The 27,797-nt window shown below is 47.8% G+C and overlaps 1 protein-coding gene across 2 annotated transcripts in view; it reads left to right on the top strand.

The window, feature by feature from the left end:
- Positions 1 to 17,501, top strand: part of LYRM2 (LYR motif containing 2) — a 112,223-nt gene extending 94,722 nt beyond the window's left edge. For both annotated transcript variants that reach the window (XM_078778561.1, XM_078778562.1), the window contains 3 exons: positions 12,281 to 12,421; positions 15,299 to 16,207; positions 16,297 to 17,501. In XM_078778561.1, coding sequence (XP_078634687.1) covers positions 12,281 to 12,421; positions 15,299 to 15,376 — 219 coding nt within the window. In that variant the 3' untranslated portion in view covers positions 15,377 to 16,207; positions 16,297 to 17,501. The remainder of the gene's footprint in view (positions 1 to 12,280; positions 12,422 to 15,298; positions 16,208 to 16,296) is intronic.
- The last annotated feature ends 10,296 nt before the right edge of the window (positions 17,502 to 27,797 follow it).

The raw sequence follows: 27,797 nt of genomic DNA, 5'->3' as shown, positions 1-27,797 counted from the left end.
TAGTGTGGCACTCAGATGTAGTTCCCTCTACTATTAACTCTACCCTGAGTGCGACAGTTTTACAGATATTCACAAATGAGTAAATATGTCCCCCTGCGACGTTGCACCCTTCTCCTCACAGAAACACGCCCACAGGATAACCGAATCGCGGAAAGAATTCGCAAACTAAACATACAGCCGGTAGGGAGCATTATTTACAAGACTATGCTGATATTTACACTACGATCCAGGACCTGTTTTTGGAGGAACACATGCAGATGTTATGCATAGAGAGAGAGCACGCATGCCAGCATCGATACACCAACCCACGAGTGCTCTGTGGCCTTACGGCCTTTAATAATGTGCAGAGCACCCCTTCCAAGCACCAAAAGCACCACCCCATCACCCAGTCAGCACCATCCGGTGCAGTCACCATTGTTCAATGAATAAAAATAAATTCAACAACCCCTAACCCTGCAGGTGTCTCTTGCTCTTCGTGTGGTGCACTTGGCCTTCTGGCTTCTTTCAAAAATAAAGAAAGGCGCCAACCGCGTCCATTTCTGTATTGTGGCCTTCAGTGGTGTCAACTAAAAGTGGTTCACCTGTATGGCATAGGTGCCACGTTGACCCATAGGTCCATCCACGGGTGGTGCTTGGCCGCAAAAGAACTGCGGTCCATTGTGGGTGGCCACCAACATTGCGGTCCATATGGTGTATCGATCCAGGCAGCAAGCAGCGAAAGTGCAGGCCCACAACTGCGTAGCCAGCACCTCTCTCTCCTCTCTCTCTACCCCAAAGCCAGATCCTCGGAGGTGGGAGACAAAAGAAGAAGACAAGTGAGTAAGGTGGTAAGGGCGCAAAAGTGCACGCAATATAAGATGATGCACACTGGGGGCACATGGGAACCAGGTGAGACAGGTACGTTCCTACCGTACGCCCCCCCCCCCCCCCCACCAGGTAACCTACATGGCCCCTCCCTTACCCCTTACTGTATCCACAAAACACAACACTACCCATAAACATCTACTTTACAAATCAACAAACGTCCCTACTGTCTTCCCCATTCCTCCCATAAACCAAATTCGTCTTCTCTCCCTCCTAACCAATCAAATTTGCCATTTTCAACTCTCATCAAAATTTGCCATCTCCAACTGAACATCAAAATTTGCCATTACCAATTCATCATCAGTCCCTCCTAGGGAGGGAGAGATGGAATCACCCCAATGTCTCATCCACGTCGTGATGCGTCTCACAAATCCAACAGCAATCCTTACTTCCTGCAACACAAAACAAAGAAAACACAGGTGTGGAGTCATCATCATCACCACAGGTAAGTGGCTGCGTATGGTGCGACAGGTTCATCAATCCTAACTATTTCCTAAATGACTTTAACAACTTTACACTACCCGGGGTCTTTCCCTGCCAATCCATTGGCCCTCTTACACTATGGGTTCTAAAAACCAATGCCCATTGACCAAACTGTGGTGCTTTTCAATTTGGGGTCTCACTCCCCCGATTCATCTCCCGGTGCCCTCGCACAATTTCTGGGCTGTGGCGTGTACCTCTCCCAGCGGGTCTACCCACCTGCACACCTCCACCACTGCAGTTGCCTCCGAGCTTCCCTGCTCCTTACCCTAACCTAACTACCTGGGGAAGGCCCTCTGGCGCTCTCCCCACTCGGTGCCCTCTCTGGCACTGGGCTGCCCGATCCACACCCGGGATCCTCAGGCACCCACTCACAACTACCGGCTCCCAGAGCCCACCTGCGGCCTCACCTGGCCGACATCCTCACAGTGGTGGAGTGCCCAACCAACTACACACACTAACAGGCGACACGCCCAGCCATTTCCACAACACTAATGCACCCATTCACAATACCATTCTGCAACCGCACCACAAATGCCAATATCCAACCACAATTTACCTATACCCTCTACCTAACACTTACACTACCCGCCCCGGGTATCCGTGATGGGGGTCCACTCTTCCCCCATTCACACCTTCGCACCATGCACACCACTCCGTACCACTTACTCCACTCTCTCCACACACCTGCACCTGCACACCTGTGCTCTCACACCTGGTGCCACCTGCACCCTTCTCTCCCCAAGCGCATTCGCGCTGATCCACAACACTCATTACTCACACACTGCTCCACACACCTGTCCAGTTGCACACCTGTGCAATCACACCTGTTCAATCACACCTGTTCAATTCTCACACACACGGCATCATCTCAGCTAACTACTCCCTTCTAAAACTTGCGCTTCCCAGTCGTCCCTTTAAACTATTGCGCTCCCTCGTCATTATCATCCACACTAATCTACCTGCGTCCCCACTACAGGTATCAGTCACTAACTAATCTTAACGTCACCTAATGTCATCTTCTAGGGCCCTATCAATATAACCTAACCCACCCGGGCTAGTTTTCACTGCCATACACCCCATAAACTATTGCGCATTTGCCCCACTTGGGAAGGGTGGCAGGGATGCCAGCCTTACCCACCAGGCCCATCGCTCACTACCAATTTTGCACATCAAATTTCAACAAATTAAAAATTTGCCAATCGCTACCCATCATCTGCCAATCACTACTGCCAATCCCTTGCCAATCATCAAATTTTGTTTTTCTCTAATTTTGGGTCCAAAACACTAACCTCATCACCCAGTCTACTCACTAATGCCTCTCGGTGCGCCAATTCCTGTCCAAAGCCCGGCTTCGTAAAGCCAAGCCATGAATGCGGGTTGTTCTGTGCCAGCGGTTGGATGCGTCCGGCACTCGGTGCAGGGACGGGGGCTTACCCGGGCCGAGATCCCACGCACCATCTCGGCGTGGAGCCATCCAATGTCCCGATCTCGACCTGCCGGACTGCCTCAACAAAAAGTGGTCGCCACGACGATCCTTTCTATCGGGCTGCCCGCTCCGCCTAGTGGAGCACGGACGCGGCCGTTCAAAGCGAGGCCCAGCACGCACCGAGGGCCCGATTCGGCTAAAAGTCGCTCTAACCTCTAAACCGGTTACCGTCGATGCTTCACCTGGACGCTTACACCCCGCAGCCCGTTCCTTGCTCACACATTCAGCCGTTTCCATGCTCCTCGTACCTTTCCTTACACACCCAGGTACACCCATTCCACTCACAGCCTTGGTCACACACCTGACCACCGAACACTTTGGCACACATTCGTTGGTCGCACACCTCACCAACACACCTCTTCGCGCCCCCTCCTCTGTCACCTCCTCTGTGACAATCACAGGTGTGCTCTCATTCGCACACCCAACCACGTGCCTCACCACCAACTCCAGCGTGCATTCCCACTCACGCTCTACCATTCCAGGTGTGCATCCTTCCATCCCAGGTGTACATCCTCGCTCACCTGTCACAACCAACTCACTCTCCTTGTCACTCTCACTACTCTCACCTCCATTCTTGACAGCGTACTCACCCTTACGCTTGACAGCGCACTCTTTCCTCATGCACCTGTCCGTCACACACCTTTCTCACGCACACTCTCCCGTTACACCCTCTGTAACACTCCCCACAGGTGTGCATTCTTCCTTGCCTTTGACAGTGCACTCTTTCCCCATGCACCTGTCCGTCACACACCTTTCTCGCGCACACTCTCCCGTTACACCCTCTGTAACACTCACCACACCGCGCTTCCATGTGCTCCCTCGCACACGCGCTACGACCGACTCACTCTCGCCAGCACCCTCACTCCTTGGCACGCACTTTTTCCTCACACACCCCAGAGTCGGACTTTCTTGCACACCTCCTTTTTCGCACACCAGACCTGTCGCACACTTCACCAACGGCCTCTCACGAACACCCGGGTCTATCTCGACCCCCAAGCTTATCAAATCACCTGGCGCATCATACGCACGACCATATTGGTCACCACTTACACCGGGTCCTCTTTCTTTTCGCTTCTCCTCCATCACCTGCGAATCCCTCATCCGGTTAATGAGCACATCATCACGATCCGAACACAGACTTTGGACCAATTATTTTACCTCCTCTTTTATCTCTTTCTTATCCTCTCTCCGTCGCTTCTTAATTTCGCTCACCCCTTCTTCCACTTCCTCTAATTTCTGTTTCACCTCCTTCATCTCCTCGTGCGCCCCTTTAAGTTCTTCCTCTAACTCCACTTTATTTTTTTCTATGTGCTCCCGCACCTCCCGCTCTTTAACCTCCATCACCTCTACTACCTTGTTCATTTTTCTCGTCAAGTCCTCATGTACCGTCTGACACTCTTTTTTAATTACCCCTACGTCCTTTTTCATCTCTTTCTGCGTCGATTTTAACCCCTCTATTACCGCTGTGTTCTTCTTTACCTGTTCCCCCAACTCCTTTTGTCCCACTGTCAGTTGTTCTACTCCCAGCGTCAACTCCTCTATACCCCCTTGCAATTTTACAGTCCCCTTTCTCACCTCCTTCTCCATGCGCTCCTTACAGTGCCTCACCTCCTCGCGCACTCCTCCGACCTCCTCACTCACCCCTCTTCTGATCTCCTCTCCCATCACTTGCATCTCCTGCCCAGATGCCACCCTCATCTGCTCCATTTCCTCCCTGTGAGCATCCAGTTTGGTTTCTTCCCCGATTTTCACCTCCTCTATTTGCTCTCCCATTTGTTTGATTTCCCTGGCAGATTGTTCCCCTATTTCCCGCAATTTGTCCTCCATCCTATTTTCTAACCCCATTAACCCATTTTTCACCCCCTCTAACTGATTCTCCTGGGCAGCCATTCTATTTTCCACCCCAGTTAACCCATGTTTTAATCCCTCACCGGTACCCCTCGCTTCGTCCCTCATTACCCCCATTTGGCCCTCCAAGTCATTCCTCAGGTCTTCACTTGTCTGGACCATGAGCGCCTTTATTTGTTCCATAAATAGGCCCCAATCCATCGGCGGCGCTGCTACGGTCACGGGCGCGGCTAAATTTGGCGCCACAATAATCATGTGCGCGAGGCCGCCATTTTGTGCGTCCGTAACGTCGGGCGCAACGACGCTATTTTGTGCGTCTGCTACCCTCACTGCTTCGCTCTCCTCACGTCCCTCAATTTGGTCCTGGACCGACCCTGCCTCACTCTCCTCTACCGGACCCCAGCCGCGTTGGTCTGCCATAGCGCGACTTTCAAAATTCGGGTTTTTATATTTTGTAAAACACAATCGAATTTCGCCGTTATAATTTCGAGCGCGGGAAACGCGCTCCGGATCGAATTCTACCTCCCAACACCAATTGTTACCCTAGTGGTACAATTGGTGTTCCAAAATTTGGGCCTAATAAATTTAGTCCCAGGTCCGAATCCGACACTCCTGACACCAATTGTTACAGACGCGGTTGTGGATGTTAGTTTACCGAGCGGTTTGGTATGACCGCGTCTGCACAGTTTACCCGATTATGCTCGAATGTTGACTAAGTCGCGCTATGCTAAATCAATGATGGAAAAGACACAACGGCTGGATTAAAATGACACGACACCAAGGGTTCAGTTCTCAAGACCTCCGGAGGAGGTTATATTAGGGCGGAAGGTCAGATTACAACGACAAGAGGGACAGCATAGGAAGATAGGCACTTAAACACGGTCTTATAATAGCCCCGACAGACGACAGATAAACAGGACAAAAACTGACTCACACGGGGATTGATGGCAAGGAAAGCGGGTAGTCGATGGCTCAAGGTGCACCTTGGCTCAGGGGCAAAATCGACCCGGTCCAGTCCAAAGATGCGGGGAGGTCGCTCACTCAGCGCTCGGAGGTGGTGACTGGCTCTTCTTCAAGCTCGGGGCGCATCTCACGTCACGTCCGGTAAGTGGCTGCGTATATCCGGCGGGGAGTGACACGCCCTCGGCTAGTTAGCTCCGCCCCAGATGGAATCGGTCCGCCCTTCTTATTGGGTGCGGGGGGGCCACCGGGCTCCGCCCTTGACGAGGAGCTGACAGGGAGCCCCTTCGTGGTAACCCCGTCGGAGCGCATGGTCAATGGCGGCTAACCGAGCCGGTGTGAGGACGCACACTCCCCCGCGCCGCGCCGCCCCCATTCTCCTCTGTTGTTGTAGTTGTAGTTGTTGTTGTTGTTGTTGTTGTTGTTGTTTCATGGGGAAGATGGGAGGAGGTAAGGGGAGGTCCTAAACTCACTACTGGTGCCATACAATCACATTCTGGTGCAACGAAGAGTCAGAATTAATGGAAACGAGTCCTTAACTGACATAGACTAAGAATAACTAGCAAGATGTCCGAAAGTTGTCTACGTGAGATGCGGTGGACCTGGGCACGACATTTAATGGGGGAAAAAGGGGAAGGTCGGTTCTACAGAGTGTTATTTACAGGCAATGGGACTAGGGAATGGGGGATTGGGGATAGTTGGGGAGTATTGGGGAAATAGGGGAATATTTACAAGCGGATATGGAGGCCAAATGCCATATTCGCAACAATATGTAATTTATTACTTGGTACCAAATTACCCCCAATACTTGGTAAGTATGTTGATCACGTGTGTGTGTGTGTGTGTGTGTGTGTGTGTGTGTGTGTGTGGTGTGCGTTTGTGTGTGTGTGTGTGTGTGTGTTGTGTTGTGTTGTGTGTGTGTGTGTGTGTGTGTGTGTGTGTGTGTGTAATGTTACCGATAGACTCCTAAACGGAGAGACTCACGTACTTGATATTTGGCACAGACATGGCCATTGAGCCTGGGACGAACATGGCTGACCTAAAAATTTATTTCATAATATGCTTTTACCATATTTTTATCTCAGCGCGAAATATTATGACCGGAATCTAACCGGTCGCAGAGCAGCGCGCTGATTCGCTCAGAGCGATCACGTGATGTTCCCTGCCGCCATTAACTCAGTTACGCGTTCGCACGTATTTCAGAGCGAAAAGCAATTGCCTTTTTTCACATTTAAGCGACAAACATTGCCATTCACACCACATAGGTTTTTTCCCTTTCATCTTTAGATTCATATTTTTTGCCATAACGAAGCGCATTATGGCTCTCTCGAGCTCGAGTTAGCCAATCACCTGGGCGCATGAGGACACGTTGGCCACGCCCACGACAGGACGCAGAGTTGCAATCGATCGCTCAGAGCGATCACGTGATGTTCCTTGCCGCGCGACTATCTATATATATCACTCAGATCCCTCACAATCGACCACCACCACCTCCTCCTGCAATACTAAATATCACTCAGATCCCTCACAATCGACCACCACCACCTCCTCCTGCAATACTAAATATCACTCAGATCCCTCACAATCGACCACCACCATCTCCTACAATACTAAATATCACTCAGATCCCTCACAATCGACCACCACCCCCTCCTACAATACTAAATATCACTCAGATCCCTCACAATCGACCACCACCCCCTCATACAATACTAAATATCACCCAGATCCCTTGGAATCGACCACCACCCCCTCCTACAATACTAAATATCACCCAGATCCCTTGGAATCGACCACCACCTCCTCCTACAATACTAAATATCACCCAGATCCCTTGGAATCGACCACCACACCCTCCTACAATACTAAATATCACCCAGATCCCTTGGAATCGACCACCACCTCCTCCTACAATACTATATATCACTCAGATCCCTTGGAATCGACCACCACCTCCTCCTGCAATACTATATATCACTCAGATCCCTCACAATCGACCACCACCACCTCCTACAATACTAAATATCACTCAGATCCCTCACAATCGACCACCACCCCCTCCTACAATACTAAATATCACTCAGATCCCTCACAATCGACCACCACCCCCTCCTACAATACTAAATATCACCCAGATCCCTTGGAATCGACCACCACCCCCTCCTACAATACTAAATATCACCCAGATCCCTTGGAATCGACCACCACCTCCTCCTACAATACTAAATATCACCCAGATCCCTTGGAATCGACCACCACCCCCTCCTACAATACTAAATATCACCCCGATCCCTTGGAATCGACCACCACCTCCTCCTACAATACTATATATCACTCGGATCCCTTGGAATCGACCACCACCTCCTCCTACAATACTATATATCACTCAGATCCCTTGGAATCGACCACCACCTCCTCCTACAATACTAAATATCACCCAGATCCCTTGGAATCGACCACCACCCCCTCCTACAATACTAAATATCACCCAGATCCCTTGGAATCGACCAGCACCTCCTCCTACAATACTATATATCACCCAGATCCCTTGGAATCGACCACCACCTCCTCCTACAATACTATATATCACTCAGATCCCTTGGAATCGACCACCACCTCCTCCTACAATACTAAATATCACCCAGATCCCTTGGAATCGACCACCACCCCCTCCTACAATACTAAATATCACCCAGATCCCTTGGAATCGACCACCACCTCCTCCTACAATACTATATATCACCCAGATCCCTTGGAATCGACCACCACCTCCTCCTGCAATACTAAATATCACCCAGATCCCTTGGAATCGACCACCACCTCCTCCTACAATACTATATATCACTCAGATCCCTCACAATCGACCACCACCACCTCCTGCAATACAAAATATCACTCAGATCCCTCACAATCGACCACCACCCCCTCCTACAATACTAAATATCACTCAGATCCCTCACAATCGACCACCACCCTCTCCTACAATACTAAATATCACTCAGATCCCTTGGAATCGACCACCACCCCCTCCTACAATACTAAATATCACTCAGATCCCTTGGAATCGACCACCACCCCCTCCTGCAATACAAAATATCACTCAGATCCCTCACAATCGACCACCACCCCCTCCTACAATACTAAATATCACCCAGATCCCTTGGAATCGACCACCACCTCCTCCTACAATACTAAATATCACCCAGATCCCTTGGAATCGACCACCACCTCCTCCTCCTGCAATACTAAATATCACTCAGATCCCTCACAATCGACCACCACCACCTCCTACAATACTAAATATCACTCAGATCCCTTGGAATCGACCACCACCCCCTCCTACAATACTAAATATCATCCAGATCCCTTGGAATCGACCACCACCCCCTCCTACAATACTAAATATCACCCAGATCCCTTGGAATCGACCACCACCCCTCCTACAATACTAAATATCACCCAGATCCCTTGGAATCGACCACCACCTCCTCCTGCATTACTAAATATCACCCAGATCCCTTGGAATCGACCACCACCCCCTCCTACAATACTATATATCACCCAGATCACTTGGAATCGACCACCACCTCCTCCTACAATACTAAATATCACCCAGATCCCTTGGAATCGACCACCACCTCCTCCTGCAATACTAAATATCACCCAGATCCCTTGGAATCGACCACCACCTCCTCCTACAATACTATATATCACTCAGATCCCTTGGAATCGACCACCACCTCCTCCTACAATACTATATATCACTCAGATCCCTTGGAATCGACCACCACCTCCTCCTGCAATACTAAATATCACCCAGATCCCTCGGAATCGACCACCACCCCCTCCTACAATACTAAATATCACCCAGATCCCTTGGAATCGACCACCACCTCCTCCTACAATACTATATATCACTCAGATCCCTTGGAATCGACCACCACCTCCTCCTGCAATACTAAATATCACCCAGATCCCTTGGAATCGACCCCCACCTCCTCCTACAATACTATATATCACTCAGATCCCTTGGAATCGACCACCACCCCCTCCTACAATACTAAATATCACCCAGATCCCTTGGAATCGACCACCACCCCCTCCTACAATACTAGATATCACTCGGATCCCTTGGAATCGACCACCACCTCCTCCTACAATACTATATATCACTCAGATCCCTTGGAATCGACCACCACCTCCTCCTGCAATACTAAATATCACCCAGATCCCTTGGAATCGACCACCACCCCCTCCTACAATACTAAATATCACCCAGATCCCTTGGAATCGACCACCACCTCCTCCTACAATACTATATATCACTCAGATCCCTTGGAATCGACCACCACCTCCTCCTACAATACTATATATCACTCAGATCCCTTGGAATCGACCACCACCTCCTCCTGCAATACTAAATATCACCCAGATCCCTTGGAATCGACCACCACCCCCCTCCTACAATACTAAATATCACTCAGATCCCTTGGAATCGACCACCACCCCCTCCTACAATACTAAATATCACCCAGATCCCTTGGAATCGACCACCACCCCCTCCTACAATACTAAATATCACTCAGATCCCTTGGAATCGACCACCACCCCCTCCTACAATACTATATATCACTCAGATCCTTGGAATCGACCACCACCTCCTCCTACAATACTAAATATCACCCAGATCCCTTGGAATCGACCACACCCCCTCCTACAATACTATATATCACTCAGATCCCTTGGAGTCGACCACCACCTCCTCCTGCAATCTATATATACTAGGGCATGCCCGTACTATATATATATCTAAAATTATATCCCCCCCCCCCCCTCTATTTACATGAAATGGTTTGGTTCATTCGCAAAGCCAAAGCGAACGGCTTGCGAGTACGGTGACAATCCCCCCCCCCCCCCCCCCCTCTATTTACATGAAATGGTTTGGTCCAAAAGCGAATGGCTTGCGAGTACGGTGACAATCCTCCCCCCTCTATTTACATGAAATGGTTTGGTCCAAAGCGAACGGCTTGCGAGTACGGTGACAATCCCCCCCCTCTATTTACATGAAATGGTTTGGACCAAAGCGAACGGCTTGCGGAGTTTGGTAAAGAAATCGCCATAGCTCGGTAACTACTTCTCCGATTAATATGAAACCTTGAAAAGGCACATCCTCAGGTCCCCAGCAATATACCTGGCAAGTTTCAAGTATATCGGACCCGTGGTTGTCGAGAAACAGCGGTCACAGACAAACACACAGACACACAGACATACACACAGACACACAGACATACACACAGACACACACACAGAGATTACTGGAATTATAGATAGATAAAACACAGTTTGTGTGTGTGTGTGTGTGTGTGTGTGTGTGTGTGTGTGTGTGTGTGTGTGTGTGTGTGTGTGTGTGTGTAATGTTACCGATAGACTCCTAAACGGAGAGGCTTACGTGCTTGATATTTGACATAGACATGGCCATTGAGCCTGGGACGAACATGGCCGAACTCAAAATATTTGACGATCCATATTTTTTATTCATATTTACCTCAGCGCATTTCAGCGCACGGAATCAACGGAATCAGAGCAGGTGGGCGCTGATTCGCTCAGAGCGATCACGTGATGACGCTATGACGCTATGAGCGCTATGACGCTATGAAAAAAAAAATCGCTATGACGCTATGAAACGCTATGAAGCTATGAACGGTATGAACGATATGACGCTATGAACGCTATGAACGCTATGACGCTATGAACGCTATGAACGCTATGACGCTATGAACGCTATGAACGCTATGACGCTATGAACGCTATGACGCTATGACGCTATGAACGCTATGACGCTATGACGCTATGAACGCTATGAACGCTATGACGCTATGAAAAAAAAAAATCGCTCGCTTTACCAAGGGGCTCGCTCTCCCCCCGTTCCCCTCCCCTCCCCTTCCCCCTCCCTTCCCCCGCCCGGCAATGCCGGGTACTTCTGCTAGTCCTATATATTTTTGATGTCAAAATGCAAATCCCCCCCCCCTCCCCCCCCTCCCAAAATCCCCCCCCCCTCCCCTTCCCACGCCTCCTGCCCCCAAGCCCTCTCCCGCCCACACTTCTCCCTGCTCTCAAATGTTGTGGTTGTGTGCTTCCCCTTCTCTCCCCATCTTGGCTTCCGCTCCCTCTTTTTGTATATTTTGTTTGTTTGGTTGATTTGTTTGTGAAATAAATGTTAGCTCTTTCACGAGCCTCGATTCAGTATACAACAACAACAAAAAAAAAAAAAAAAAAAAAAAAAAAAAAAAAAAAAAAAAAAAAAAAAAAAAAAAAAAGGTCAACATAGGACCCTGTCCTGCCCGAGACCCCGTCCTGCCTGAGACCCCGTCCTGCCCATGACCCCGCCCTGCCCGAGACCTCGCCCTGCCTGTGACCCAGCCCTGCCCGTGACCCCGCCCTGCCTGTGACCCCGCCCTGCCCGAGACCCCGCCCTGCCCGTGACCCCGTCCTTTCCCGAGACCCCGTCCTGCCCGAGACCCCGTCCTGCTGCCCGAGACCCCGTCCTGCCCGTGACGTAGTTGAAGGTGAAACAAACACATTTGCTTTGCCTCGTTGCTCTGACAACCAATGGACCATAAGCATGTTATTGTGTTGCAGTTCCTGCACCGGCAGCGAGTCTTGCAGTTGTACCGCAGCTTGATGCGAACACTACGATACCTTCCTGATGAAGCGGATCGTGTCTACATGGCTGGCTGGGTCAGGGAGGAGTTCGTGAAGCATAAGGACGAGAAAGACGTGGTTTGTTTTATTATTGTTAGGTTGTTATACAAGGTTGTGATGAGAACGAGGATTTGTGGTTGTGATGAGAACGAGGATTTGTGGTTGTGATCAGAACGAGGATTTGTGGTTGTGATGAGAACGAGGATTTGTGGTTGTGATGAGAATGAGGATTTGTGGTTGTGATGGGAACGAGGATTTGTGGTTGTGATGAGAACGAGGATTTGTGGTTGTGATGGGAACGAGGATTTGTGGTTGTGATGAGAATGAGGATTTGTGGTTGTGATCAGAACGAGGATTTGTGGTTGTGATGAGAACGAGGATTTGTGGTTGTGATGAGAACGAGGATTTGTGGTTGTGATGAGAACGAGGATTTGTGGTTGTGATCAGAACGAGGATTTGTGGTTGTGATGAGAACGAGGATTTGTGGTTGTGATGAGAACGAGGATTTGTGGTTGTGATGAGAACGAGGATTTGTGGTTGTGATCAGAACGAGGATTTGTGGTTGTGATGAGAACGAGGATTTGTGGTTGTGATGAGAACGAGGATTTGTGGTTGTGATGAGAACGAGGATTTGTGGTTGTGATGAGAACGAGGATTTGTGGTTGTGATCAGAATGAGGATTTGTGGTTGTGATGAGAACGAGGATTTGTGGTTGTGATGAGAACAAGGATTTGTGGTTGTGATGAGAACGAGGATTTGTGGTTGTGATGAGAACGAGGATTTGTGGTTGTGATGAGAACGAGGATTTGTGGTTGTGATCAGAATGAGGATTTGTGGTTGTGATGGGAACGAGGATTTGTGGTTGTGATGAGAATGAGGATTTGTGGTTGTGATGAGAATGAGGATTTGTGGTTGTGATCAGAACGAGGATTTGTGGTTGTGATCAGAACGAGGATTTGTGGTTGTGATGAGAACGAGGATTTGTGGTTGTGATGAGAACGAGGATTTGTGGTTGTGATGAGAATGAGGATTGTGTGGTTGTGATGAGAATGAGGATTATGTGGTTATGATGAGAACGAGGATTGTGTGGTTGTGATGAGAAGGAGGATTGTGTGGTTGTGATGAGAATGAGGATTGTGTGGTTGTGATGAGAACGACGATTGTGTGGTTGTGATGAGAACGAGGATTGTGTGGTTGTGATGAGAATGAGGATTGTGTGGTTGTGATGAGAACGAGGATTGTGTGGTTGTGATGAGAACGAGGATTGTGTGGTTGTGATGAGAACGAGGATTTGTGGTTGTGATGAGAATGAGGATTTGTGGTTGTGATCAGAACGAGGATTTGTACTTGTGATGAGAACGAGGATTTGTGGTTGTGATGAGAACGAGGATTTGTGGTTGTGATGAGAACGAGGATTTGTGGTTGTGATGAGAATGAGGATTGTGTGGTTGTGATGAGAATGAGGATTGTGTGGTTGTGATGAGAACGAGGATTGTGTGGTTGTGAGGAGAACGAGGATTGTGTGGTTGTGATGAGAACGAGGATTGTGTGGTTGTGATGAGAACGAGGATTGTGTGGTTGTGATGAGAACGACGATTGTGTGGTTGTGATGAGAACGAGGATTGTGTGGTTGTGATGAGAATGAGGATTGTGTGGTTGTGATGAGAACGAGGATTGTGTGGTTGTGATGAGAAGGAGGATTGTGTGGTTGTGATGAGAATGAGGATTTGTGGTTGTGATGAGAATGAGGATTTGTGGTTGTGATGAGAACGAGGATTTGTGGCTGTGATGAGAATAAGGATTTGTGGTTGTGATGAGAACGAGGATTTGTACTTGTGATGAGAACGAGGATTTGTGGTTGTGATGAACGAGGATTTGTGGTTGTGATGAGAATGAGGATTTGTGGTTGTGATGAGAACGAGGATTTGTACTTGTGATGAGAACGAGGATTTGTGGTTGTGATGAACGAGGTTTGTGTGGTTGTGATGAGAACGAGGATTGTGTGGGTGTGATGAGGTCTGTTTATGATAATGAAGTCTGTTTGTGATGATGAGGTCTGTTTGTGATGATGAGGTCTGTTTGTGATGATGAGGTCTGTTTGTGATGATGAGGTCTGTTTGTGATGATGTGGTCTGTTTGTGATGATGAAGAAGTCTGTTTGTGATGATGAAGTCTGTTTGTGATGATGAAGTCTGTTTGTGATGATGAAGTCTGTTTGTGATGATGAGGTTTGTTTGTGATGATGATGAAGTCTGTTTGTGATGATGATGAAGTCTGTTTGTGATGATGAAGTCTGTTTGTGATGATGAGGTCTGTTTGTGATGATGAGGTTTGTTTGTGATGATGATGAAGTCTGTTTGTGATGATGATGAAGTCTGTTTGTGATGATGATGAAGTCTGTTTGTGATGATGAAGTCTGTTTGTGATGATGAGGTCTGTTTGTGATGATGAAGTCTGTTTGTGATGATGAAGTCTGTTTGTGATGATGAGGGTTGTTTGTGATGATGAGGGTTCTTTGTGATGATTAGGGTTGTTTGTGATGATGAGGTCTGTTTGTGATGATTAGGGTTGTTTGTGATGACGAAGTCTGTTTGTGATGATGACGGTTGTTTGTGATGATGACGGTTGTTTGTGATGATGAGGGTTGTTTGTGACGATGAGGGTTGTTTGTGACGATGAGGTTTGTTTGTGACGATGAGGTTTGTTTGTGACGATGAGGTTTGTTTGTGACGATGAGGTTTGTTTGTGACAATGAGGTTTGTTTGTGACGATGAGGTTTGTTTGTGACGAGGTTTGTTTGTGACGATGAGGTTTGTTTGTGACGATGAGGTTTGTTTGTGACAATGAGGTTTGTTTGTGACGATGAGGTTTGTTTGTGATGATGTTGGCTGTTTGTGATGAGATGGATGACGATTGTTTGAAACGAGATGGATGAGGTTTACTTTCTTCTTTCAGGAGGTGTTACGGATGTTGATGAATCGAGGACACGATCAACTGATCAAATTCCAGAGAATCGTCAACCTGGCAAAGTGAACTTCTCCGTGCATTCACCCCCTCATGTTATTCGGTTCATTTCTAACTTGATTACTCCGTGCATTCACCCCCTCGTGTTATTCAGTTCATTACCAAGTTAATTTCTCCATGTATTCTCCTCTCCCCCTCATGTTATTCAGTTCATTACCAAGTTAATTTCTCCGTACAATCACCCCCTCGTGTTATTCAGTTCATTACCAAGTTAATTTCTCCGTACAATCACCCCCTCGTGTTATTCAGTTCATTACCAAGTTAATTTCTCCGTGCTTTCACCCCCTCATGTTATTCAGTTCATTACTAAGATAATTTTTCCATGTATTCACGTACTTGTGTTATTCAGTTCATTACTAAGAAAATTAATTTCTCCTTGCATTCACCCCCTCATGTTATTCAGTTCATTACCAAGTTAACTTCTCTGTACTGTTATGGATACCGGCCCTAATTATGGTGGTTCTTGTTCATGGTTGATTCCAGATGATGCTTGTTGTGGGTAAAAGGGTTAAAAGCGCTCCTGATAAAGGTGGTGGAAAAATCCGGATCGAGACCGGAAGAGTTGGAGCGAAAGCCGCGCGCCATTCTGGCCATGCGAGCACCCTGCAGGGAACAGACGCTCGTCGTGTCGGCTGGGCATTATTCCCTGGTGGATTGCCGGGAACGGCCGTACCAGAGAGGGGCAGGTGCAAATTCTACGGAGGCTCACGGGTTGAACCGCAACGTGTACATCGGAGCGAATCTTTGTGAGGTTCCTCTCCACCCCTGTGTTGCTGGGGGCTGAGCACGTGACCGCGGGGTCGTCTCGCTCGTCGACGCCTCAATTCGAATCTTTGTGAGGTTCCTCTCCACCGCTGTGCTGCTGGGGGCTGAGCACGTGACCTCGGGGTCGTCTCGCTCGTCGACGCCTCAATTCGAATCTTTGTGAGGTTCCTCTCCACCGCTGTGCTGCTGGGGGCTGAGCCCGTGACCGCGGGGTCGTCTCGCTCGTCGACGCCTCAATTCGAATCTTTGTGAGGTTCCTCTCCACCGCTGTGCTGCTGGGGGCTGAGCACGTGACCTCGGGGTCGTCTCGCTCGTCGACGCCTCAATTCGAATCTTGGTGAGGTTCCTCTCCACCGCTGTGCTGCTGGGGGCTGAGCACGCGACCTCGCGGTCGTCTCGCTCGTCGACGCCTCAATTGACCAACGGGCCTCGACTCCTCGATCGCGGGAGTGCACAGAGACATTGGGACTTCGCCTTGGAGTGGAGCAGAGACATTGGGGGAGGTGCCGTGAGTGTGGGGCTGAGGGGCTTGATAAGGATATTATCGTAGGATTTGAAAGTGTGTGATTGCCCCATTGCTGTATGGCTTGCCCCATTGCGGTATGGCTCTTTGTGTGGGATTTATTATATATTATGGTTTGCTTATAACCGGGTGGGGTTGCATCATTTGACTCGACTGTTCCATTTGCGGGTTCCAGTGAGAGATTAAAACAGCTTTCTGCCAGGGACCCTCTCGGGGTCCGGAGGTCCACCGAGACCAGGGGTAAGGCAGGGGGGACCCCGTAACAGAAATTGGGGGCTCGTCCAAATTGATATTCGTGGACTCGCAATTGGGTCTGCGTCCAGGATCTAAAAAAAAATCCTAAATTTAGTCCGGGAAAGAATTCCCATGTTTGGAACTTTTTCCAACATTCCCAAATTTTTTCCAAAAACAAAACAACAACAACAACAAAAAAATATATATATACTTTTGTTTTTGTTTGTTAGAAATTTCTTGTGTGAAGGTTAGCAGGTGTTACCAGTAGTCACTATGGCGTTTGATGCAGAGAAGTTTACGGTGACCCCGAGTGAAGCACAGTTCAGAGCGTTAGTAAAATCGGACCTCTGGAAATTGGCCAAACATTTTAGCTTGGAGGTCCGAACTAATATGAGGAAGGCAGAGCTGCAGACAGTGGTGATACAATCTATGGTGGGATTAAAAGCATGGGAAGAGGTAGCCTGGGATTGGTTACCAGAAGAACAAGAAAATGTGGAGCTCTGGAAACTGGAGATGCAATTACAGAGCCAGGAAAGGGAAAAAGCACAGGAGCGAGAATTCCAGGAAAGGTTAAAAGTACTGGAAAGAGAACTCCAGGAGAGGTTAGAAGACAAAAAAAGAGAGGAAAGGAGAGTGGAAAGAGACCTCGAAGCAGAGGAGAGAAGAGCCGAAAGGGAGTTAAAGGACCGTGAATTGGCGCATCAGCAGGAAATTAAAGTCAAGCAGCTGGAATTAATAAGAGAACGGGGAGAGGTACCATCCCCGCTGACTGGTTCGACACCTAGTCAGAACACCTGGGATGTGGGCAGACGTGTGAGGCTGGTCCCACCCTTCAATGAGAAGGAGGTAGCCAAGTTTTTTTCCACACTTTGAGAAAGTGTCTCGACAGTTAAACTGGCCTGAGGAGTACTGGTCCATACTGATGCAAAGTGTTCTGGTGGGTAAAGCTCAAGAGATTTATTCGGCTTTACCGATTGACCAGTGTGCAGATTATGAGGTATTGAAGAAACACCTTCTCAAAGCCTATGAATTGGTCCCGGAAGCTTACCGGCAGAAATTCCGGAATGCCAGGACGAGGGAGAGTGAGACCCACGTGGAGTTTGCCAGATTGAAAGAAACCATGTTTGATAGGTGGTGCGATTCGAAAGGAGTTGGGAAAGACTTCGAACTATTGTGACAATTGATCCTGGTGGAGGAATTCCAACAGTGTGTCCACGAGGACATTAAAATACACCTGGAGGAAAGGAAAGTACCAAAGTTGTATGAGGCAGCGACCACGGCAGATGACTATGCCTTAACCCACAGGATGGGGTTCCGCAACCCTAACTTCTCGCCTAGACTTAGCCAGGGGAGCTATGGTACGGCAGGGGCGGAGAACGAAAATTCATGGGGGCGGCCTCGAGAGGAGGACCACTCTGATATTACGACTTCTAGGGGTCAGAAGTCAACGGTTTCAAGGCAGACGTATCCTCCATGGACCTCGAGGCAGACCACGAGGTTCTCCTCCAGGCCTACTTGCGCTTTTTGCCATAAGCCCGGACACTTGATGTCCCACTGTCATGCTTTGGGAAAGGAAAATCAGGAGCGGAGTCCGACTAGTACAACTCCGAATGCGATGGCAAACGTGAGAAATCGCCCACAGAAGAGTTACCAACCATTTATTTATGAGGGGTTTGTCTCACTGGAGGGAGACTCGACTAACCCAAGACCTGTTAGGGTATTGAGGGACACAGGAGCACATCAATCCTTAATGCTTGAAGGCATTTTGCCATTGTCGGAGAGTACAGCAACTGGTGATAGTGTTCGGTTACAAGGGATCGGTGGCTGGGTTAGCGCTCCCCTTCATGTCTTCAATCTCGAGTCTGATTTGGTGTCAGGACCGGTCACCGTGGGGTTGCAAGCCACTCTTCCTGGAGAGGGAGTATCAGTTGTGGTTGGGAATGATTTGGCCGGGGGTCAAGTTTCTAGTAACCTGATGGTTGTGAAAAAGTCCGATATGGGAAATAACACCTCACCAGTCAGGGATGGAGGCAAAGTTGGCAAGCTTTTTGTAGGTGGACTGAACTTCAAAACAAAGGAGGAAGTTCTGACCTCTGTCTTCAACAAATATGGACCGCTTGTGGAAGTGCGGTTGGTAAAAGACAGGGAAACGCAACAGTCAAGAGGGTTCGGCTTTGTCACGTTTGCAAGCACAAAGGACGCCAAAGAGGCAGAGTAGGATTGGAATGGCAAGGATTTGGAGGGTCGGACCATAACAGTAGGGAAGGCATTTAATAGGCGTCGAGAGGTCTACAGAAGAGGACAACTTGGCGGTAGTTTTGGTGGTGGCCGCAGCTGATATTACTATGGAGGCTCCCAGAGTTACGGCATCTCCCGAAAGAATGATTATCAGGGTAGCAGCCGAGAGGGAGACCGCTATTCCCGTGACTACTGTGACAAGTGGTCCCACTGTAATTATTAGGAGTCCAGAGAAGCTGAAGCACGGAATGCGGCGGAGCCGCCGAGCCCAGATTCCTACACGGACTAACTGTGAACGCCACGTTCCTAAAGGCGTCCATGTAGTGAACTTTCCTGCACGGACTAACCGTGAACTCCACGTTCCTGAAGGCGTCCATGTAGTGAACTTTCCTCCCCGGACTAACCGTGAACTCCACCTTCCTAAAGGCATCCATGTAGTGAATACTCAGCTTGGCCTCCCGGAAAAAGGGCTATCGAGATGCGTAACTTTGGATTTTTGATCAACCCCTTAACCTTCATTCAAAAAATGAAAATAAAATCAGAGGTTGATGAGATGTAGTTTGGCTTTGCAGGGGTTCAACTTGGAAATTGAACATGTGAAGGGCCGGGACAATGTCGTGGCGGACGCGTTGTCCAGAGAGTTAATTTTGGGGAATTCTGTGGGGGGTGTGAAAAGTTTGTTGCTTTCTTTTTGGGAACTATGGATGGTTGTTGCTCACAGGAATTGATGATTTGGGGGTGAGCTTACTCTTGTTGGTGTAAAGAATTTTGCCTACAACGAAAGTTTTCCCTATGTTCAAACTTTCTTTCTTGAGGGGGGGAAGTGTTCTGGATACCGGCCCTAATTATGGTGGTTCCTGTTCATGGTTGATTCCAGATGATGCTTGTTGTGGGTAAAAGGGTTAAAAACGCTCCTGATAAAGGTGGTGGAAAAATCCGGATCGAGACCGGAGAGTTGGAGCGAAAGCCGCGCGCCATTCTGGCCACGCGAGCACCCTGCAGGGAACAGGCGTTCGTGGTGTCGGCTGGGCATTATTCCCTGGTGGATTTCCGGGAATGGCCGTACCAGAGAGGGGCACGTGCAAATTCTACGGAGGCTCGCGGGTTGAACCGCAACGTGTACATCGGAGCGAATCTTTGTGAGGTTCCTCTCCACCGCTGTGTTGCTGGGGGCTGAGCACGTGACCGCGGAGTCGTCTCGCTGGTCGACGCCTCAATTCGAATCTTTGTGAGGTTCCTCTCCACCGCTGTGCTGCTGGGGGCTGAGCACGTGGCCTCGGGGTCGTCTCGCTCGTCGACGCCTCAATTCGAATCTTTGTGAGGTTCCTCTCCACCGCTGTGCTACTGGGGGCTGAGCACGTGACCTCGGGGTCGTCTCGCTCGTCGACGCCTCAATTCGAATCTTGGTGAGGTTCCTCTCCACCGCTGTGCTGCTGGGGGCTGAGCACGCGACCTCGGGGTCGTCTCGCTCGTCGACGCCTCAATTGACCATCGGGCCTCGACTCCCCGATCGCGGGAGCGCACAGAGACTTTGGGACTTCGCCTTGGAGTGGAGCAGAGACATTGGGGGAGGTGCCGTGAGTGTGGGGTTGAGGGGCTTGATAAGGATATTATCGTAGGATTTGAAAGTGTGTGATTGCCCCATTGCTGTATGGCTTGCCCCATTGCGGTATGGCTCTTTGTGTGGGATTTATAATATATTATGGTTTGCTTATAACCGGGTGGGGTTGCATCATTTGACTCGACTGTTCCATTTGCGGGTTCCAGTGAGAGATTAAAACAGCTTTCTGCCGGGGACCCTCTCGGGGTCCGGAGGTCCACCGAGACCAGGGGTAAGGCAGGGGGGACCCCGTAACAGTACATTCACCCCCTCGTGTTATTCAGTTCATTGCTAAGTTAATTTTCCCATGCATTCACCCCCTCGTGTTATTCAGTTCATTTACTAAGTTAATTTATCCGTGCATTCACCCCCTCGTGTTATTCAGTTCATTACTAAGTTAATTTCTCCATGCATTCACGTACTTGTATTATTCAGTTCATTACTAAGTTAATTTCTCCATGCATTCACGTACTTGTATTATTCAGTTCATTACTAAGTTAATTTATCTCTACATTAACCCCCTCGTGTTATTCAGTTCATTACTAAGTTAATTTCTCCATGCATTCACCCCCTCGTGTTATCCAGTTTATTACTAAGTTAATTTCTCCAAGCATTCACCCCCTCGTGTTATCCAGCTCATTACTAAGTTAATTTCTCCATGCATTCACCCCCTCGTGTTATTCAGTTCATTACTAAGTTAATTTATCCGTGCATTCACCCCCTCGTGTTATTCAGTTCATTACTAAGTTAATTTCTCCATGCATTCACGTACTTGTATTATTCAGTTCATTACTAAGTTAATTTATCTCTACATTAACCCCCTCGTGTTATTCAGTTCATTACTAAGTTAATTTCTCCGTGCATTCACCCCCTCGTGTTATTCAGTTCATTACTAAGTTAATTTCTCCATGCATTCACCCCCTCGTGTTATTCAGTTCATTACTAAGTTAATTTCTATGTACATTCACCCCCTCGTGTTATTCAGTTCATTACTAAGTTAATTTTCCCATGCATTCACCCCCTTGTGTTATTCAGTTCATTACTAAGTTAATTTCTCCGTGCGTTCACCCCCTCGTGTTATTCAGTTCATTACTAAGTTAATTTCTCCATGCATTCACGTACTTGTATTATTCAGTTCATTACTAAGTTAATTTCACCATGCATTCACCCCCTCGTGTTATTCAGTTCATTACTAAGTTAATTTCTCCATGCATTCACCCCCTCGTGTTATTCAGTTCATTGCAAAGTTAATTTTTCCGTGCTTTCACCCCCTCATGTTATTCAGTTCATTACTGAGTTAATTTTTCCATGCATTCACGTACTTGTGTTATTCAGTTCATTACTAAGTTAATTTAATTTCTCCATGCATTCACGTACTTGTATTATTCAGTTCATTACTAAGTTAATTTTTCCATGCATTCACGTACTTGTGTTATTCAGTTCATTACTAAGTTAATTTAATTTCTCCGTGCATTCACCCCCTCATGTTATTCAGTTCATTACTAAGTTAAGTTTTCCATGCATTCACGTACTTGTGTTATTCAGTTCATTACTAAGTTAATTTAATTTCTCCGTGCATTCACCCCCTCATGTTATTCAGTTCATTACTAAGTTAATTTTTCCATGCATTCACGTACTTGTGTTATTCAGTTCATTACTAAGTTAATTTAATTTCTCCATGCATTCACCCCCTCATGTTATTCAGTTCATTACTAAGTTAATTTCTCCGTGCATTCACACCCTCGTGGTACTCGGTTCATTACCAAGTTAACCACACGTGGGATACATCAACAGTTGGTTAAACCCAAATCGTACATTTTTTTTTCTTTTTTTTGTATACAGAATCGAGGCTCGTGAAAGAGCTAACATTTATCACAAAAAAAATCAAACAGACAAACAAAATATATAAAAAGAGGGAGCGGTAGACAAGATGGGGAGAGAAGGGGAAGCACACGAACACAACATTTGAGAGCAGGGACATCGGGAGATGTGTGGGAGGGAGAGAGCTTGGGGGGAGGAGGCGTGGGAAGGGAGAGGGGGGTGGGAGAAGTATAAAACACAAGGACACCAAGGACTTCCAGGAAAGAAGTTGGTATTTCAAAAAAGTGGATTTGGAGTGAAATTAGCAGGGGTAGAAAAGATCAAGATTTTTTATGGGGGAAGATAAGAGATGGTGGTGAACAGCTGTTTTAAAGACCTGGAGGGGGGAGTGGGATTGAAGAGAGTGAGGGAGTTTGTTCCAGAGGCGGGACAAAAGAGGAATGAAGGAGTGAAGGTAAGCAGAGAGTCTTGATTTTGGCAGTTTAACCATAAGAGGGTTGCAGGCAGATCTTGTGCGACCTGTAGGAATATTTGGGGGACGGAGCCCAGAGAGAGCTGGGGGAGCAAGGCCGGAGAGGAGTCGGTAGAAGACGGGAAGACCACCAACCTGCCTGTGGTGAGTAAGTGAAAGGCCCTCGGAGTTAGCTTCATCGCGGGAGATTCCAATGATTCTGGACGCTTTGGTTTCAACAGCGTGAAGACGAGCTAGGTGTGAGGCAGGAGCACCAGCCCAGAGGGGAGAGCAGTACTCCATTGAGCTGCGGATGAAAGCCTTGTATGTGGTGAGGAGCTCAGGTGTGCCAAGGAAGGACTTTGCACGACGGAGCATGCCCAATCGGCGACTGGCTTTGGAGGCCAGCTTGGAAATGTGGTTTTCCCAGGAAAGATCATGGCAGATAGTGAGACCCCAAAGCTTGAGTGACAGAACTTCTTGGAGAGGATTATTCAGAAAGTGGATGGGAGGGTTGTCCCGTCGGTCTTTTCGGAGAGACATCGTAAGAGTGTGAGATTTGTCAGGATTGAAAGACATGTTCCACTTGTTTGACCAGTCTGTGATGCTGTCCAGGTCTGCAGAGAGTGAGGAGGCTGCAGACTGCCGATCTGAGGGATGAGGAATGGAGCGGCAGAGAGTGGAGTCATCAGCAAAGAGATAGAGAGGATTTTCAAGAGAGTCAGAGAGATCATTGATGAAGACCAGAAAAAGCACAGGGCCCAGAACACTGCCTTGGGGAACTCCAGCCTGAACAGGAAGAGGAGATGAGAGAAACCCATTGGTTCACGTTTTCATTGGTTCACGAGTTATCAGGTGACCACTATATTCGTCATGTGTGTGCATCTGTCTGTGTGTGTGTCTGTGTGTCTGTCTTTCCGCAGCATAACTACCCGATGACATCATTAGATCTTGATGAAACTTGGGTGGGAGGTTGATATCATGATCTAGTTGTGTCCTGCCTCGAGTGGGCGTATTGCGCCCATTGTGGGCGGAGCCTTGCCCGAAAAAGATGTCTTTTTAGGGGGTAATCGAGTTCAAACTACATCTTCTCCGAGGGGGTTGGTGGAATCTGACAGGGGGTTCCATATTTGGTTAGGCCAATGTCATGTGTCTAGCCCCACAGAGCTCGATGTTTTTTTTGTTTTTTTTAATCATTTCATTTTTCACCGAATTTTCGGTATTGTGTAGCTACCTAACCTCATAACTGATTATACATTATTTTCTATCTCATTTCAAGGTCAGTAACCTTCGTTTTGACATTTCCGGGCCTGGCCTGTCCGGGCCTGTTTCGGTTACAGTCCGTCCTTTGTCATTGAATACCGCTCGCTCGTGAACCATCGTCGTCTCCTGACTTGTTCATATTTATTTTGGAATTCAAAGCACTAAGCTTAAAGTATTTTTGAAGTGCAACCAAGTTTTTTCTGGTACTCGTTTAAATGTTTGCGAAACGTCTTGATACTTATGCAACCTCCTTGTGTCGATGAAAAATGCAGGCGTATATAAAACTTGTTAATCTAGCTGGAATGTTTTTGTTTGCATTTGTCTTGTGCAAAGAGTGAGTACTCATCTTTCTGTACTTTGTTATTCATCTTCGAGATGAACCGAGGCACTAAAAATGTGTGCACAACTAGAATAGAGTGTCGACACCTCAACCACAATGTGAAGATGTAATACCAAGGAGAAATCTCACTCGATTATACAACACAGTAGACAGAACTTGGCCGGCACAAACGAAGAGCAGACTACGGATCGAACAAGTCTTCTGCTGAATTCTGTTGTATTGGGTCTCTTTATAGTGTTTGAGACAAAGGAATTTTCCATGATGTCTGAGAAGGGAATAGGGAGTAATGATGGGTCAAAAAGGTCTCAGCCAGACTGGCGCCTACAGTTATCAGAGCATCTGTTTCACATTATACAAGCCATAAGAAACGAGTAGGCATGCTTTGAGAAGTCAGGCTGACTGATGAGGGTCAGGAAGGTCACCGATTGGAGCCGAGCTGGCGTCCTCTTGGGTATGTTGTATCATCTGGTAAGTATTCCAACAGCAGGGCACAGAGATGAGCAGAGTGGAGTAAATGGTGTGCACACGGTGTTAATATCAGAGAAGGAGATTCTTGTTTGGTTTGATCATGAGAACCGCTGAGTTTGCCTTTTTACAGAGTTCCCTAAAGGATATTGTATTTCTCCCTTGGACAGGTCATTAATACAAGCTCTCTCCACCTTATTATTTCTAAGCATGATGAATAAACAAGTTATATTGTTCATAATGCAGATTACTCACAGTATTATCATTAAATATAGCTTCACCTTTATTTGCATTCCATATTTCTAAAGACTATATAATACTGCTGTGCATCATAATTAGTTTTACAAAACAACACTCATGTTTCTGTGCCTTCCTGCAATGAGAAGAGAGTATGAACAGGTTAGCACTGGGTACAAGTGATAACTCACTTACCTAGGACAGATTTAACATTTCAATTCAACATTTTCAAGTGATAACATGATTTAACATAAACTCAGAAGTCCATGCGGACTTCCACACCGTCTTACCTCGAAGGTCCGTCCGTGGTGTGGGTTTTTGAAATAGTGTTCTTGTTGTCCATTGTCCAATATTTGGAATAGTACCGTATCAAACCACCAGGATAGGACAGGCATTTGACACCTCTTTCAAGGATGACTAAAAGAATGGAGCTCTGTTGACGTTGAAGCCATATCGCAAGCCTCATGAATGGACATCGACTTGTGTAAATGCTTAACCTGCAAAGAGAAGGGAGAGTGAGAGGAATCAAAGGTAACTGGAGAAGGTTTACATTTCATAGGCCTGACCCTAACTCAGGCCTGAATCGGAAGCTCCAGTGAGCAAGAATGACGTGATCTGCTGTCTGAACTGTTGTACGTCCCACAAGAACAGATCGAGGTGGTGCAGATGGTTCTCCACAGGGCAGATGTATGCGTCTAGTACTGTAGTAAGATGCAATATGGTTTACCACTCATTACTTTTAGTTACGACTGCCAGTCAGCTCTGTGAGCAAGAAAGAAGGCCGAGTGTGTAAGCCCTTCCTTCCGATACATAGCCTCTACCCTTGCCAAGACTTTCAGATTATCTCCTCGTGGTGCGCTATGGTAACGGTGCTCTTGAGGGCAGTGTGCATGGCCCTCCGTTGTGAGGATTTGCTGTGACGCTCACCAATCCAACCAGGGTAGGTGGATCTCTTTAGCCTTGGTAAGAAGTACACCTAGGAGAAGGAAACCGATTACAAATCCCCCTGCTGCCTTGCACGGTATGTCTCTTCAGACAAAGGCTAGGCCCACAGCTGATACTGTGGTGGCGTCAGGAAGGGCATCCGGCCACAACAAAATATGCCTCAAATTTGCCTTATGGCTAAACGGGCACCTGAGTTTATGCTTCCCCATCTGGGTTAGCTGCCATGGTGACACTGGGCAGTGTTGCTGCATTGTTCAGAGGGTACTAGGTGTGTGTCTTAACACGTTGGCACTTACCGCCTGATGATACAGGAGCCCAAACACATTAGTAGCATGCTAGGAGGCTGCTCTATCATCAGGTGTATAATACCCTGTCTGCTTTCGTACCATGTTGTGCATGGATGTTTGTCCCTGAAGCGGATTGGGTTGGGTCGCCCACGAGGCCACTGCACTGCTGGTGTTACAGCACCAGGTTATGTAAGCATGCTGATGTCTGGGGTTGCTGTGGCTGTGGCATCTACCATACCCAGGCTCACTTATTTCCTTTTAGAAATCGATGGCTGTACAAATTACAAATGAGAGCAAACCTAAACCTGTCACGCTTAAAGTACCCAACTGGGGTGATAAGATATGTATTCGAGCTGCTAGTCTGAATATTGGTACTATGCGTGGTCGAGCTGGGGAGATAGCAGAAACTTTGAGCCCCAAAAAAGTGGATGTATGTTCTGTGCAAGAAACAAGGTGGAGGAGAGGCAGAGGCGGATTTAGAGGGAGACGCAAGTGGTGTGCGGCCCCCTCCCCCTTATTTTGATTTTAGAAAGTGCCGTTTTTGCCTAGCTGCCTAAGCTTTGATTTCGCCACTGACGCTGCGCTTAACCAACTGAATTTCAGATTGATTGATGATTGATTGTCAGATTGACATGTGGAGATTGGCTATGGCTGTTTCGTCTCGAAATATGTCGTCGATCGCTGTAAAAATCGTCTAGTGGAGATTTGGCTTAACATCATGTCAGAGAAACGCGCGAATAAACAACGCACTTTATTCGATATTTTTTTTCCACCCAAGAAGGGTAAGTGTAACCGGTAACAGGCTTAAACCAGGCCAATATAATTCAGATTTTTCATCAAATAGGCCTACATCCTTGGTTTCTTTTACATCAAGTAGGAATTCGGGTGCAGCTGAGGAGCTCTGCCTTCATCGTGGCCTTTCAGTCCTGTATGTATAGACCGATCCGATAAGGACGATCGTGCCCCCTTCGCCGATAGGCGGCGCTCTTGCGTCCGCCATTACTGGGAGGCATCTCGATCCAAACTTAACTCCAGCTGGCTGCGCCAGCACAACTATCATCGCGATCGTACATGAAAAGTGTCCGTGATAATCGTTCTCAAGTGTTTCTCTATACGTGTGGAGCGGTCGTGGACCACCTGGCACCTGAACGCACACGATACAAACCCCGTTTTCGGCGATATCGCCGGGTGCCGAAGGCGCACGGCCATGCCGCCCTGAAGGCACCTGGCACCTGGGGGTACCCGGTTTCCACTTCCACCT

The sequence above is a fragment of the Myxine glutinosa genome, chromosome 5, assembly GCF_964187855.1.
Source record: "Myxine glutinosa chromosome 5, kmMyxGlut1.1, whole genome shotgun sequence".
In the NCBI taxonomy this organism is placed as follows: Eukaryota; Metazoa; Chordata; class Myxini; order Myxiniformes; family Myxinidae; genus Myxine; species Myxine glutinosa.
The sequence above is the reverse complement of the archived record's forward strand: the minus strand, read 5'-3'. Positions and strand labels throughout refer to the sequence as shown.